Source organism: Cynocephalus volans, chromosome 2, assembly GCF_027409185.1.
Source record: "Cynocephalus volans isolate mCynVol1 chromosome 2, mCynVol1.pri, whole genome shotgun sequence".
Lineage (NCBI taxonomy): Eukaryota > Metazoa > Chordata > Mammalia > Dermoptera > Cynocephalidae > Cynocephalus > Cynocephalus volans.
Window position 1 is genome coordinate 217,126,180 of NC_084461.1, and position 15,250 is coordinate 217,141,429.

The 15,250-nt window shown below is 48.1% G+C and overlaps 1 protein-coding gene across 4 annotated transcripts in view; it reads right to left on the reverse strand.

The window, feature by feature from the left end:
* Positions 1-6,505: 6,505 nt before the first annotated feature.
* The window catches only part of COBL (cordon-bleu WH2 repeat protein), a 295,923-nt gene continuing 287,178 nt past the window's right edge, over positions 6,506-15,250 (reverse strand). For all 4 annotated transcript variants that reach the window (XM_063088248.1, XM_063088250.1, XM_063088249.1 and 1 more), the window contains one exon: positions 6,506-7,858. In XM_063088248.1, the coding sequence (XP_062944318.1) occupies positions 7,841-7,858 (18 nt within the window). In that variant the 3' untranslated portion in view covers positions 6,506-7,840. The remainder of the gene's footprint in view (positions 7,859-15,250) is intronic.

The following is a 15,250-nucleotide window of genomic DNA, read 5'->3' on the forward strand; positions in this document are numbered from 1 at the left end:
GGAAGGCAGAGGTTATGGGACCAAGTATTTGAGCACTTGGCCCAGTGTGCTGGCATTTGAGGGACTCAGGAAATGCTGGGAACTCTACTTGGCTGAATCATTGAAACTTTTAGGAAGATCCACGTTGCTTGGCCTGTTGAGGTTCTTGTTTGCACAAGGGAAGAGAAAAATGGCAAAGGAAACCAGTGCCAGAGAGAAAGGATGAGAGCCCCATGTGGCACCGGTGGCCTCAGGGCAGGAAGGAGCCTCAAATGCCACCACTCATCACTCAGCGAGCGGCCATCTGCTCCCGGCTCTGTGCTGCTCTGATGGCGTGACCACACCCTGGCTGCCACAGGAAGATTGTGGCAGTGCTGCCTAGCTCGTGTCACAGTGGGGGAACTGGAGCTTCGTGATGGGGCTCATCTGCTGTGGGACACACAACTATTTGGGATAAAACTCCACTCTGATTTCCAGGCCAGAACCTTTCTTGTTGGCCTGTGACTTTCACAGTGCCGCATGAGCCCCCTGGCAGTAGCAGGTGTCCGAGCACATCCCAGCACAGGACTCTTGTCTCTGGGGTGGCCTGTTCTGCAGTGTCACTCCTGAGCTGCTTGTCTGCTGCCTTGTTCTGAGCCCCCGCTGCTGCTGGCACCCCCGACCCAGGCTGGGGGCGTGGCTGCTGTGCCTGTGGATGCAAAACCTGCCAGCCATGCACTCTGCCTCCCGGGCCCCCTGTCTCTGCAGTTTGGAGTCTGGCCAGGTACTCAGAACTGCCTTGTAGGAAAGCTCCATTTCTCCCCACGATGGGGCATTTGCACATTAGCCATCAGCTGAGCAGGGTTTTTGTAGTTTTAAAATCTGTTTCACTGCTTCAGGGCTTGGCAGGCATGGGGAGGGCCATGGTCAGGACAGTCCCTGTAGGCTCTACATGGACTTTGATCAGAACGGTGAGCCTGGGATCTGGACACACGGCGCATCTTGGGGTCCCACGTAGAGGCACAGGGAGCAGCTCTGCGATTACCTCACCTGTGCCGCTGGTGAACTCCTTTCCAAGCAGACTTCTTCACAGTTAGGGTGCTACTCTGAAATACACAGTGGAGACGAACTGCCACCCCCTCGGCATGGGTCCTGCTGCAGGATTAGGAAATGGGCACAGTCTAGGAAAATGGGAAAAATCAGCACCGGCTTCTCTTAGCAATGATGATGGCAATGAGCCTTGACTTGCAGATCTCATCAGGAGGCTCTGGGCTTGGAACTGGGGTCAGGGACCTTAAACTCGGGCCCTTCTCAACCTACCGGAAACCCCACCGCCGATCTGTCAGCACCGTGGTCCTTCTGCTGAGTTCTCACAGCCCAAGCTCTCCTCTCCCCACCCCTCTCCCCAGGTCTGGTGCCAAACACAAATCCACTGTCCCCTCTGCTTGCAGCCTGTCATGCCCTGTGGTCTGGAAGCAACTGCCCGCTGCTCAGTGAGAATTTGCTGTGGTCCCATCGGCCCATCATCACACAAATGCCTGTGGCATTAAGACTGTGCTCTCAGTCAGGCCTGAAGGTCCCATCTGAGTAAGACACGGCCGTGGGGGTCCCAGGCACAAAAGCCAATGGATTTCAAGGTCAAGTGACCACAGCCACATGAGGTGCCACTTTCCACAGGGCAGTGGGGCAGTCATGGAAGGCTCCCCATGGAAGGCGGCTGGGTTTTGAGGGACGAATAGGAATTCTAGTGCAAAGCATGGAACAGTGAACCCCTCTGTTGTGTTTGGGGACGTACAAGCACCTCAGTGTTCTGGAGGGTGGGTGGGGAATGATGGGCCGTGAGGCTGGGAGGTGGAGCAGTCATGCAGTGGCGGGTTGTGAGGCGGCCATGGCTGAGTGGAAGGGGCAGCAGCTGGAGCCATGGTCTTGCCACCAACTCACCATGTGCCTTGGTCAAGCCCTTTGCCTTTCCTGGGGGGAAGGAGAGGGCAAGGGGAGGGTCTTTCTATCAGGGCCGGCTACACACAGTCTGTGATGTGGAGGCATCCAGATGTCAGGCAGTGAGGGTGGACCCAGGGCAGAAACCACCGACCCTATTCCCGGGAGACCTTTCATGAGGCTCGGGACACAGGGGAGGCTAATGAGTGGACACCCACAGGGCCAAGAGTCTCACATTTCTACCTGCCTTCTGCTCCTCAAAGTCTCTGCACCTACACAAATGGGCTGGGATCTGAGTCCAGCTGCTGTAATGCATTTTCATTCCATTTGCAAGAAGAGTGGGCTCTGGTTGCCACCTGCATGTGCTTACCTGGTGCCCTAAATGGGAACAAGGCCGAATCACCCATGGGCAGGGGTCCTGTTTATCAGTTCTTGATCCTCCCACTCTGAGCACGTGTGCATTTCCAGTGAAGCACATGGATTGGGAGGTGCAGCCTCCATCCTGGGGATGTCTCCGTGGTGGAATTAAGCCAGGACAGATCAGCCCTGGTCTCCCGAGGAGCACACCCCTGTGTGGCCCTGACGTGTGCCCTTGGCTTTTGGACATCTCCAGGTGTTGCTGCTTCTCTCTGGCTGGCTGCAGTCTGCCTTTTCACCCTGCTGAGCACGACTGACCCTCTGGTGCTCAGGTGCATCTGCCAGGAAGAATCCCCCGACTTCTTCCTCGCGTCCTCGCTCTCTTGGGACACCTGCCACGTTCATCAGGGCAGCCATCTTCGAGTGGAAGACGAGGCCTCTATTTGATCACTTCCCCTAGTACCCATCATGGGCTCTGGCTTAGAGAAGCTCTCTCAGGGATTGTTGGAAGGAAAGATGGAAGGAAGGGAGGAGGGGAGGACAGAAGGAAGGGAGGAGGAGAGGAGGGGAGGGGGGAGGAGGGGAGGAGGGGAGGAGGGGAGGGGAGGAGGGGAGGGAGGCAGGGGGAGGGGAGGGAGTGGAGGGAGGAGGGAAGGGAGGGAGGGGGAGGGGGGAGGGAGGGGAGGGAGGGGAGGGAGGGAGGGAGGGGAGGAGGGGAGGGAGGGGAGGAGGGGAGGGAGGGGAGGAGGGGAGGGAGGGGAGGAAGAAGGGAGGGGAGGAGGAGAGGGAGGGAGGGGAGGAGGGGAGGGAGGGAGGGGAGGAGGGGAGGGAGGGAGGGAGGGGAGGAGGGGAGGGAGGGAGGGGAGGAGGGGAGGGAGGGAGGGGAGGAGGGGAGGGAGCAGGGAAGGAGGGGAGGACAGAAGGAGGGGAGGGAGGCAGGAGGGGAGGAGGGGAGGAGGGGAGGGAGGCAGGAGGGGAGGAGGGGAGGGAGGGAGGAGGGAAGCCAGCTGCCCTTGGTGAGTACAGAAAGGCAAGTGGGCGTCAGTCACTAGAGCTCTTCATCCCAAGGCAGTGGGTGGCCCTTGTCCTGGAACATTCCCCGCAGGTTCACACTTACCTGGATCCTGCTGGCTCCTGTCAGGCCAGGGCCCAGTGCCTGCCTCCTGGGCTGGGGTCCACAGAAGGGGTGGTGGCGTAGGCACTGGCTCCCTTCCATTGTACGACTTGTTATCATGAACATCCCATGGAGAGTTCCATGGTGCCTGTCAGGGGAGGGACGGCTGGGGCTTTGCTCTGCTGGTTTCTCAGCTCCTTGGGAGACATTCTGGGTGTGTCATCCATAGGACAGAAATGTAGGTCCCCCCAGCTGCTCTCTGAGGAGCCCAAATGGCTCTGGTGGCGGGTCTGCCCACAAACAGCACACTGAAGACTGCTGCAGCCTGCCCACGTGCCCCACAGAGCCGGCGGCACAGCCCGGGGCCTTGGCTGCTGCAAACCCCCGTCGTCTGCCCCCCCTTCCTCTGCTCAAGCAAGTGGACACCAATCCCTGCAGACGCGGTTCAGCCCCTCATCTCCAGTGTTGCTGTCACCCAAATGGGGTGTCCTCCCGCTGCCTGGACCTCCCCAGTCACCCCCTCCTCCCTCCCTCTTTGTCCCCTGAGGAGGAGGGTCACTCACTTGGCTGGGTCTCATTCAGTACTAGATGATGTTGCTGTGTGCTGCACGTGGCCCTCTCTCCAGGAGGGGCTCGTGTGGGACATGCCCAGGGCAGACTCGGGTATCATGCACTGCTCTCTCTCCTTGTCACCCACGTGGCTGCCATCAGAGGGGTCATCAGGGCCATCAGCAGAGGGCCTGCCTTGCCCTGGGGCTTGGTGGTGCTATGTACCCTTCTCTTTGCCCCTTTTCTTTTGTTTCTTTCTTTTTTGTTTGGTTTCTGCAATGGATGTGATAACAATGCACCCTGTTGTCCCTTTTAATTTCAAACCAATTGAGAAACAGGACACAAGAGTGAGAATGATGACGATCTGACTCGGGATGAGGCTCCCTGTCCATTCCCCCGCTGAAGGTGACTTTCCACTGAGTTCAGCGGAGCTGCCCTCACAGAGCCCCTGGCCACGAGAGCTCCTGTCCGACACTGACTCTGGGGTTGGCGTAAGGAGAATGTTGAAAGGGAAGAGGCTACCCCTCTAAGAAGCTGGTGTCATTTAAAGGTGGTAAGAGACACCTCAGAAGTTGAAGCAATGGGAGGGGAGTGAAAAGAATGTGGAGATGGGTGGTTGTTTCATTTGTCTTCCTGGCTGGAGGACTAAAGAGTGTGGGTTGCTGGGCGGGGATCCGCAGGCTGGGTCCCGGGGAGACATGTTGGGGGGCAGGATACGCAAGTGAGAGGTGTTGCAGGCACCCGAAGTTCAGGTCAGGAACTTAGGTGAGAGCTGCCCAGGGATCAATGTGGTGCCATCGGCACAGAGGGGACAGTCTGCGACTGCACAGGGACACCCAGAGTGGGGCATTATGGGCGCCAACACTGAAGAGGCAACGTGAGATTGTGGGCAGATTGCAAACTGACCTGCCACGTCCGGGCCAGGCATGAGTTATGAACAGCCCCTGTTGTAGGGTGATGAGCAGGTTTCAGAAGCTGGGCCCAGCAGGGAGGATTCTTGAGAGGCTTTGCTCTAGATGTCAGGCTGGCAGGAGGCCTGGGGGGCCCTATATGGGCTCCCATGGGGGTGTAATGTACAATATACAGAGGTAGAGAGGAAATATGAAAACCCCCAGACTAGACATAAGGGAAACTGGGCTCTAAACCAGCTCAGCGTCTCCAGGACATTCATTCTTTCCACGAAGCTTCACTGAAACCTCGTCTTCCCAAGTAAGTGACCAGACAATAAGGGATACCATAGAATTTAGTATCTAAACTGGGACATTTTGGGAGAGAGAATGCTATTGATAATTATGCCTGGATAATAGCCGTGAACTAGGCTTCTTCTTGGGTACACGGGACAAAGCTCCAGGCCCTGAGTTCCTTTGGAGCAGCTTCCTGCCCAGGTCCCCACTGTGGTCAGAAAGGCAGGGGTGAGACAGGGGAGGGAAGGGCAGAGTTGACAGAGGCAGAAGGGGCACAGTGAGGCGGGCCTGACCACGGATGAGATCCATGGAGGGGACCCATGGAGGGGCAGCACACTCAGAACAGGACTGGATTTTCCCAGTTGATGGAGGTGGCAGTGGGAGGAAGTGAGCATTTCGGGCAGAGGAAATGCTTGAGGAATAAGGGGAGCACACATGAAATGTTGGGGTGTGCCCAGTAAATTGCCAGTGGTTCCATACTGATACAGGAAACAAGTAGAGGAGTGGGGTCGAGGCTGGAGAAGTGAGTATGGGGGGGGGCATCTATGCGACTAAGAGGCTAAGGAGTTTAGACAACTCTGTAGACAATAGGGAGCCACAAAATGTTGTTTCGGGAATGAGAACAACGTGGTCAGATTGCTCCATCTTCTTGCTTTTGGTTTGCTCATCTGGAAAATGGTGCCTCAATACCATCTGGGTTTACTGAGAAGATGAACCAAGAACAATTATGTAAATACTCTGCAAAAGACTAATGACCCAGAAGGCTGTGATTACTCAATACTCCACATCTCAAAACCCAAGCTTCCTCAAGGCTTGAGATGCAGAATGTAACACAATTTCAACAAAGAATAAATTTAGCATAAAGCTGACACCTTCTCATATGAACAAAATGAACTAGGGGGAGGGTGCCCTCTCCTCCTCGAGGCCCCATTCTTCTACCACTAGCCTCCTTCTCATTCCTCCAACACACCAGGCAAAATTGTGCCCCAGGGCCTTTGCACCTGCTCTTCTCTCTGCCAGTTATGGATCCACTCAGGCTTTGCTCTCTTATTTCCTTAAGGTTTTTATTCAAATGTCACCTTCTCACTGGGGCCTTTCTTCACCACCCTATTTGACTTTTCCTGTTCTCTTCTTAGCATTTATCAATAACTAAATACACACAACATTTTGCTTAAGTATCTTGTTTATGGTATGTCTTCTCCACTGTAAACTCTTTGAGGATTGTTGTCTGTTTTGTTATCTGTTGTAACGCAGTGACCAGAGGAGTGTAGCAGGCAGCCATAAATGGTTGTTGAACTGTATAAATGAATACATCCTTCTCATTTTGGAGGTGGGGTATTCTAATAAATTGTAGTATGAAATTCACACAACTGCTATGATTTGATTTTCTTTTATTTGTGGCACTAAAAGACAAAGAATAGACTGCTGTGACTAAGAGCAATTGGCTGGTAGCTCTTGCTTCATGGAAAAAGTTTAGCAATGTTAATCAGACAATGAAGAACAAAGTTTCCCTTCTGCCCGATGCCCGGATCTGAAATAATTGTGAAACATTAAAATGATGTGAACATAGTTGTTTTTTCATTAAGATACAGGTTTTTACTTCATGAACTCCTCTTGATTTTTATCACTGTCTTAAAGAGATTTCTTCAATATACAAAATGTTTTATAGATGTACATGAAAAACTACTGCTGTAGTTAAACTTTATTACAAGCACTGGTGACTTAGCACTGTGTGCTATGAGAAGACCGTGATATAATACAAGGCGGGGCACTGAACTGTCTGGCAAAAGCATCAAGACCGAACTCAAATCGTGAAATTCTAAGCACAACTTTGATCCGATCTCTGCGGCACGTAGGCACCCAACATCCCTGCTCCTCGGCCCTCTGCAGGATTTCAGGAGGCTCCCAGGGAAGTCACCGGGCTCCGTGCACAGGTCCCCGGGGGAGACCTGATCCACTTCACAGCCCATGGGGAAACAGCTGTCCAGGTGGGGCACTAGCCATCCACTCCCATGTCATTCTGACCTCAGCCACCCGCCACCTCTGGAGTACTCAGAAATGCCCTGTCCCCATGATCATGTACAATTGTTATTCTGGGTGGTAATAGTTGATTTTTAAAATGTTCGTTGTTCAGATCATGGTTCACAACCCTCTATGAGGTGTTAGCCCCAAATATTTGAGAAATAAAAATCCATAATCTTATTATCCAACAGTCATCTTTGAAAAAGCCTCCCAATTTTTTTCCCTTACTACCAATACACATAGCATCATGTAGCACATAACATTGAGATTACTTCAGTTGATTTATATTTTTTTCTAGAATTCAAAAAATTTTAAACAAATAAATGGTTTTAACCATCTATCTGCAGTAAAGGTCTCAAAGGTACAATACCAGTCTAAAGCATGATTCTTTTCACTTTACCCATAAATATAATTAAGTGCAAGTGCTGGGCTCCAGCATTTATATTCCCATTAACCTGCCAACAAGAATAGTTTATTGGCAACTTCAAATATTCAGAGGCAAAACACATTTTCCTTGGCACACAAGCTGCACAGAAAAGCAGTCTTTTCCCCTCCATTTGAACCGTTATATAAGAACACACTGAAAATCAACTGCACGCATTTTGGCCTGTAGAAAGTAACACCAATCTTGATGTTCCTCACCACGTGGAATCTTTCAGTGATGATTTTGGATGTCTCACAGGTGGGCTTCCTCAGTGATCTGGTCTTTCTTGATGGTTCATACAAGCAGGGGCACCTGCAGTGCAGAAGGTCCATGGTTACTCAGCACACACTGACAGGCACAGGTGTGGACGTTCAGGGGCTGGAGAGCTAGGGGCACCTTCATCCCTGCCATGGTATTCTGGCAACACCCTAAGATTGTCTGCACTGACACTCATCCCACTTACAGACCTACACAGTAATCTTTCTGAGGCACAAATGTGCTTAAAATCTTTCAGTGACTTGTTGCTGCATTCAAAAAAGAAAGTAGGAAAGTAGGAAACCATTGGGGAGTCCACGGGTACACATGCAGGTGCCTACCATTCTCTCAGAGGTGTCTGCTGTCCCATCCCTCCCTGTCGTCACCCCAGCCTGCAGTGCGTCCTATGGACTTGGCTCTCACTGATGGAGTGGAGACTCCTTGAGGCAGGAATCATGATATACTCCCCAACTACATCCCCAGGGCACAGAACTTGCAGAGTGCTGAGTACTTGTGGCGTGAATGAATAAATAATGCACGCTCACAGGTTCCCGTTCCAGTGATGAGAAATCTCAACCTTCTCCTGTTGTTTCAGCCCTGCATCCTCCCACCACAGCCCAACTGCAGAACATCTGATTCATGGAATTCTGAAGAAAACATTCCAGTGCCACTAAAAGCAAAAGTTAAACTGTGCTTTTAAGAAAAGGGGTGGATTCCTGTGAAACCATGGGAAATGAACATTGGGTTTCCCACTGGTGCTTCATGGAGCTCAACACATTCTAAACCGAACTGTAGGAAGCAGGCAAAAGAGCACACACAAGGGCCTAGGCAGGAGCCAAGGGCAGCCCCATCCACCTGGAGGCAGGCAAGAAAGCATTCTGAAAACAGCACATCTGCATGGGTGGCCCAACACAGCCACCACCACAGCCACAGTTGACACAAAAGCGGCTCGATGCCACAGCAGGAGTCATAGCCACTGTGCAGGCAGCCCACCAAACACACAACTGCATTGATACAAGGAGAGTCACTAGCAGAGACTGGATGAAGAAGAGGATGTCTCTCTCTTTAAAGCCCACTCCAGAGTAATAGAAGAAGCAACTGTTCTACCAGATGACCAGACATTGACATAGAGATAATAGAAAACCCAGGAAAATATGATACTACCAAAAGTATACAGTAATTGTCAAATACCAGATCCTATAGAGTTGGAAACTCTTGAAATGACTGAAAAGGAATTCTGAGCAAGAATCTTAAGGAAACTCACTGGGATACCAGAAGAGCCAGTTAGACAACATAGTGAAATGAGAAAAAAAAAAAAATCCAGGCTATGAAGGAGGAAATTTACAAAGAGATTAATATCTTAAAAAAGAATGTAGAAGAACTCATGGAACTGAAAGATTCACTCAACAAAATAAAAAACACAACTAATAGCTTGAGCAGCAGGTAGAACAAGCAGAAGAAAGAATTTCTGACTTTCAAGAAAAGTTTTTTGAAATAACCCAGTTGGACAAAAAAGGGAAAAAAGAATTTAAAAAAGTGAAGAATATCTAAGAGAGCTAGCAGACAATCTTAAGCACACAAACTTTTGAATCATGGGTGTTCCAGCAGGGGAGGAGAAAGGAAAGGGCATGGGAAACCTATTCTATGAAATAGTAACAGAAAACTTCCCAGGTATAGGGAGACAGGTAAACCTTCAGATCCAGGTGGCTCAAAGATCCCCAAACAGATTCAACCCAAAAAGATCCTCTCCAAGACACATTATAGTCAAACTCGTAAAGCTTGAAGACAAGAGAGAATCTTAAAAGAAGCAAGAGAAAAGCATCAAGTCACCTATAAGGGAAACCCTATCAGACTAACAGCAGACTTCTCAACAGAAACTCTACAGGCCAGAAGAGAATGTTACGATATATTCAAAATATTAAAGGAAAAACACTGCCAGCCAAGAATACTATACCCAGCAAGGCTATCCTTCAGAAATGCAGGAAAAATAGTGTATTTTCCAGACACACAAAAACTGTGGGAGTTTACCACCCACACAACCAGCCCTACAAGAAACCCTCAAGGAAGTCCTGCATCTGGAATCCAAAAAAGTGATAATCACTACCACAAATACATAAGAAAGAACAAAATCCACTGGTGGAAACAAACATAAACAAGACAGAGAAACAAACTAAATCTTACCAGCACAAAAAACCATAATGACAGTGTAATAATGTCCCCGATTTATTTTTGATTTTAGTAATTTCGGTCTTCTTCTTTTTCTTGGTCAGTCTAGATACAGGTTGGCCAATTTTTTTGATCTTTTCCTTTTTTTTAAAGAAGAAGGAAATTTATCTCTCAAAAAAAAACCCCCTAAAAAACAAAATCAAAAACTGAACTGCGCTGCAAATTGGGCATTGTGTCCTGCTTTTTCCATGTGTCATCACAGTGAATATTCAAGGACACAAACAGATTTCTCTTAACACCGATGATCACCACAACTACCACCAAACTGACCACACCTAGAATATTCCCTGTGGGTTTACCACGTGCCAGACACCATGTAAGTACCACACAAGTCTCAGCTCATTAAAAAATCAGCTCAACCAAATAAGTGATGTATTACTGCGATTATTATCCTTATGGGTGTTGCCTCCAATATACAAATGAAGAATCTGAAATTCACAGACGGTAACTTGCCCCAAACCAAATTCTAGTAAGTAGCTGTCCCCACCAGGCCTAGTGGGTAGAGAGCAGGGCCCTCAGACCTGGCCCACCGGGTCAGTATTTCTGCGGTCTGGCCACCAGGCCCCCACCTCCTGGCTCTGTCGGCCTCCCCTTGGTTCAGGAGCCTCCTGGTCAGCTGCTCTTCCCTGCTCAGGCAGCCTTTGCAACTAAGCTTGAGAATGAGAAGGTTTATGACGATAGCCCTAAGACAGCTGGGCAATGTCCCAGCCCTTTGCACATGATCTCCCACTTGTCTCTTAAATGACCTTAACCATCTTATGGGTGAGGGGACAGATCCCCGAGGCAGGGGGAGGGCTTAGGCCCACTCTGCCCTTCTCTGATGCTCCCCCACGAGCCTCCTCTGTCCTTCCTCCACACCCCAGCGCCAGGCCCCTGACAACATCTGTGCAGATGCAAGGGTGCTGCTCTCGCCAGGTCTCCACTTAGCTGCAGCCTTCCTACAGGCCCCATCCTAACTTATTAACAACTGGAGTGCTTTGGGCTGAATGTGTCCCCCCAAAATCCACATGTTGAAACCCTAACCCCCCAAACAATCAATGGTATTGGGAGGTGCAGCCTTTGGGTGGTGACTCTGTTATGAAGGTGCAGAGCTCATGAATGGGATTAGTGCCTCTACACAAGAGCCCCAGGAGCTTACTGGCCCCTTCCCCCATGTAAGGACATAGTAGGAAGACACTGTCTATGAGGAACTGGCTCCTACCAGAATCTGCAGGTGCCTCGAGCGTGGACTCCAGCCTCCAGAACTGTGAGCAATAACTGTCTGTTTTTTATAAGCTGCCTGCGCTATGGGGTTTTGTCATCGCAGCCCAAATGGACTAAGACAGGGAGGCACCACCTCTACCTTCAAGCCAGCGGCTTCATTCTTCCCTGGCCTGTAAGTACTCACTGGGGGGTCAGGCTGTGGGGTCGGTGCTGAGGACTCATGGTGAAGGAGATGGGTGTGATCCTCTCCCCTCCCAGCATGACACTCTCATGTGAGAAACTTGTAAATGACAAGTCCAGCGAGGGTGGGGACATGACAGGGAAGGCAGAGGCTGGGACAGAGCAGTTAGCAGGGCCAGTAGCCCAGATGTGGGGATCAGGAAAATGCTTTCTGTAGGAATGACATTTGATCAGAGTTCTGTGTGACAGACAAATGGGAATCAAGCTGGAAGTGTCTCTGGCAGAAGAGAAACATGTGCGAAGGCCCCGAGGTGGGAAGAGTGAGGGGATTTTGATCACAGGATGGAGAATTCATGGAGCACAGAATTGTGGGGGCAGAGACAAGGGGCAGCCTGCGGAGGTCAGTGGGGCCTTGCAGACCTGCTGGGGAGCCTATGCTTTGTCTTGGGGCCAGAGAGCTACAGGAGCAGGGGAAGGACTGGCTGGGCACCTTTGCCAGTGGCTGAGCAGGGCCATGGGACAAGATGGAGGCAGGGAGTCCCATCAGGAAGCTGTGGCAGTGATCCAGAAGTGGACTCAGCAGCATTGGAGGGAAAGAAGGGGGGACGAGGAGAGGACGAAGCTTGGGGTACAACGAGATGACTTGCCCTGTGCCCAGCACCAGCAGCTGCTCAGCGGATGTGTGGTGCAGGAAAGGGTGGACAGTGGTGGCTTTACTGAGAGAGGAAGCTCAGGACGAGAGGCCTGGGGGCCTCAGGGGAGCACCTCCATGCTGAACCCGTTGAGCTGGAGCCAGCGGTGCCCACATGCGAATGTGGGCGAAGGGCTGCAGACAGGGGTCTGGAGCACAGGACAACCTGCGATGGAGATGTGGAGCTGTGACCATCTGCGTCTGGATGGTGGCAAGAGCCACAGATCGGGAGAGGGAGCAGATCTGGAAGAGAAGCAATGCAGGACCAACTCCAGGCGCCACAGTGAGGATGAGCAGAGGAAGAGATGTCCCAGGGCAGACTGAGGACACGTGCCAGAGAGGAAGGAGAAAACAAGAAGGCAGGGGAGAGGGGGCACTTGAACGTGGAAAACGTTGCTGAGAGTCGAGAAGTGTCCAAAAAGTTTTCTTCAAACTCCAGACACCTTAACAGATGAGGTTCCTCTAACCTCAAAACAATGGTTTTCATTGTTAATCCGAAAAAAGTACACTCACATGTGGAATCTAAAAAAAAAAAAAAAGTGGCTCTTACAGAAGAAGATGGTACAATAATGGTCACCTGAGGCCAGGGGTGGGGGTGGGAGGAGGAAAAGTGGGGGACTAGTGGGTACAAAACCATGTCATCCACCTCGGCATTGGTGGTTCAGTGGTAGAATTCTTGCCTGCCAAAACCATGTCATCTACCCTCAGTGAATCATTGTGCAGTATACGCATATATTGAAACAACACAAGTGTACCCCACAAATATGTGGAAGTAAACGTTAAAGTATTTTGAATTAAAAAAAAATTTACCAGCTGTAGGGATTGAGTTGCATGGGAGGAGGGATAAAATGTTTTAAAAAATTATACAGTTATTTTAATGGTTTAATTGACACATGATAAAGTGCACATATTTAAAGTATAAAATGTGGTATGTTTTGATATATGTATATACTCGTGAAACCCCCACCATAGTCGAGATAATGAACATATCTTATCACTCCTAAGGGTTTCTTCACTCCCCTTTGTAATCCCTTCCACCCCCAGTCCCAGACAAACACTGATAATCTATCACTACCAACTGGCTTGCGTTTTCCAGAGTTTTATATAAATGGAACAAGACAGCATGTATCCTTCTATTGGTCTGGCTTCTTTCTCTTACATAATTATTTCAAAATTCATCTATGTTGCTGCGTGCTTCAACACTTTTTATCATATGGACATATTGCGATGTGTTTATTTATATTTCTGGTGATAGACTTTTGGCTGTTTTCAGTTTTGGGGCAATTACAAATAAAATGGCTATGAACATCGTATATGAATACAGGTCTTTGTGTGGACTTGTGCTTTCATTTCTCTTGGGTAATATCTAGGAGAAGAGCAGCTGGATTATATGGTAGTTGTAGATTTCACCTCTTAAGCATCTGCCAAACTGTTTTCCAAAGTGTCTGTGCCATTCTACATTCCTACCAGCAGTTTATAAGAGTTCCAGTTGCTCCACATCCTTGTCAAAATTCTGTATTGTCATTTTCAATAAAATTTTAGCCATTTTAGGAGGTATGCAATGATATCTCACTGTGGCTTAATGTGTTTTTCCATAATGATTAAAGACGCTGAGCATTTTCTCATGGGCTCATTTGCATCTGTGTATCTTCTTGGATGAAGTGCTTATGGGTGAAGTCCTTTATTCTTTTTTATTTTTATTTTTATTTTGCCTATTTTATTGGGTTGTTTTCTTATTATTGAGTTTTGAGTGTTCTTTATAAATGCTGAAGTTTTTTTTTTTCAGATGTATGCTTTGTCAATACATAGATGTAGTAACATGGGTAGTATTTTCATTTCTCTTAACAATTTGCTCTTTTAAAGAGCAAAGGGTTTTAACTTTGATGAAGTTTAATTTGTCAATTTGTATTTTTATTGATGGTGCTTTTGGTTTCAAATCTAAGGCATTTTTGTGTAAGCCAAAGTCACAAAGATTTTCTCCTATGTTTTCCACTAGAAATTTTATACTTTTAGGTTTTACTTTTAGATCTATGGTTAATTTTGAGTTACATGGTGTGATGTGTGGATCAAAGTTAATTATTCAGGTTATCTCTTACTTCTTGAATGAGGTTTGTGTTTTGTAGTTTGTGTAGTTTGCTAGTTTGCGTCTTTCAAAGAAGTTGTCTACTGCATAAAGCTATTCTTAACTGTCCCTTATTATCCTTTCACTACCTGTAGAATTTGTAGTGATGTTACTTCCCTCTTTCCTAATATTGGCAAATTGTCTTTTTTCCTTTTTCCTGGTAAATCTGGCTACAGGTTTGTCAATTTATTGGTCTTGTCAAAGAACAAGTTATTTATTGGTTAATTAATTTTTCTTTATAATTTTTTTTATTTCATTGATTTCTGCTCTCACCTTTATTATTTGCTCACTCTAGATTTTATTTTTGCTCTTCTTTTTCTAGTTTCTTAGGGTGGAAGTGAGATAATTCATTTGAATACTTTATTCTTTTTAAATACAACAATGTGGTTCTATAAAGTTGTCCCCTAAGCCCTGCTTTAGTGGTTGCACACAAATGTTACATTGTATTTAAATTTATATTCAGTCCAAAATACGTTCTGATTTCCCTTTGATTTTTTTTTTTTCTTTGACCTGTCAGTTATTGAGTGTTGTGTCATTTCACTTTCAAATATTTGGAAATTTTCCAGAGAACACTTTGTTACTGTTTTCTAATTTAATCCAGTTGTGGTTACCAACATACTTTGCATTATTTGGATCCCTTAAATATAGTTATAGTAACTTTTAATATCCTCATCTGCCAATTCTAACATCTATGTCCATTTTAGAGCAGTTTTGATGGGTTGATTTTTACCATGTGATATTTCATATATTGTCCTGCCTCTTTGTGTGCCTGGTAATTTTTGACTGGATGCTAGACATTGTCAATTTTACCTTGTTTGTGCTGGATGTTTTTGTATTCCTACAAATATTGAGCTTTGTTCTTAGATGCATTTATGTGAAAACAGGTTGATTCTTTCAGGTGTTGCCTGAAAGATCTCTTGGGCAGCATGAGAGCCATGTGGACTGAGTCTAATTGTTGCCCACTGCTGAGGAAGGACCTGTCTGAGTTCTCTATTCAATGCCAAGAGGGATGAGGTTTCTTGTCTGG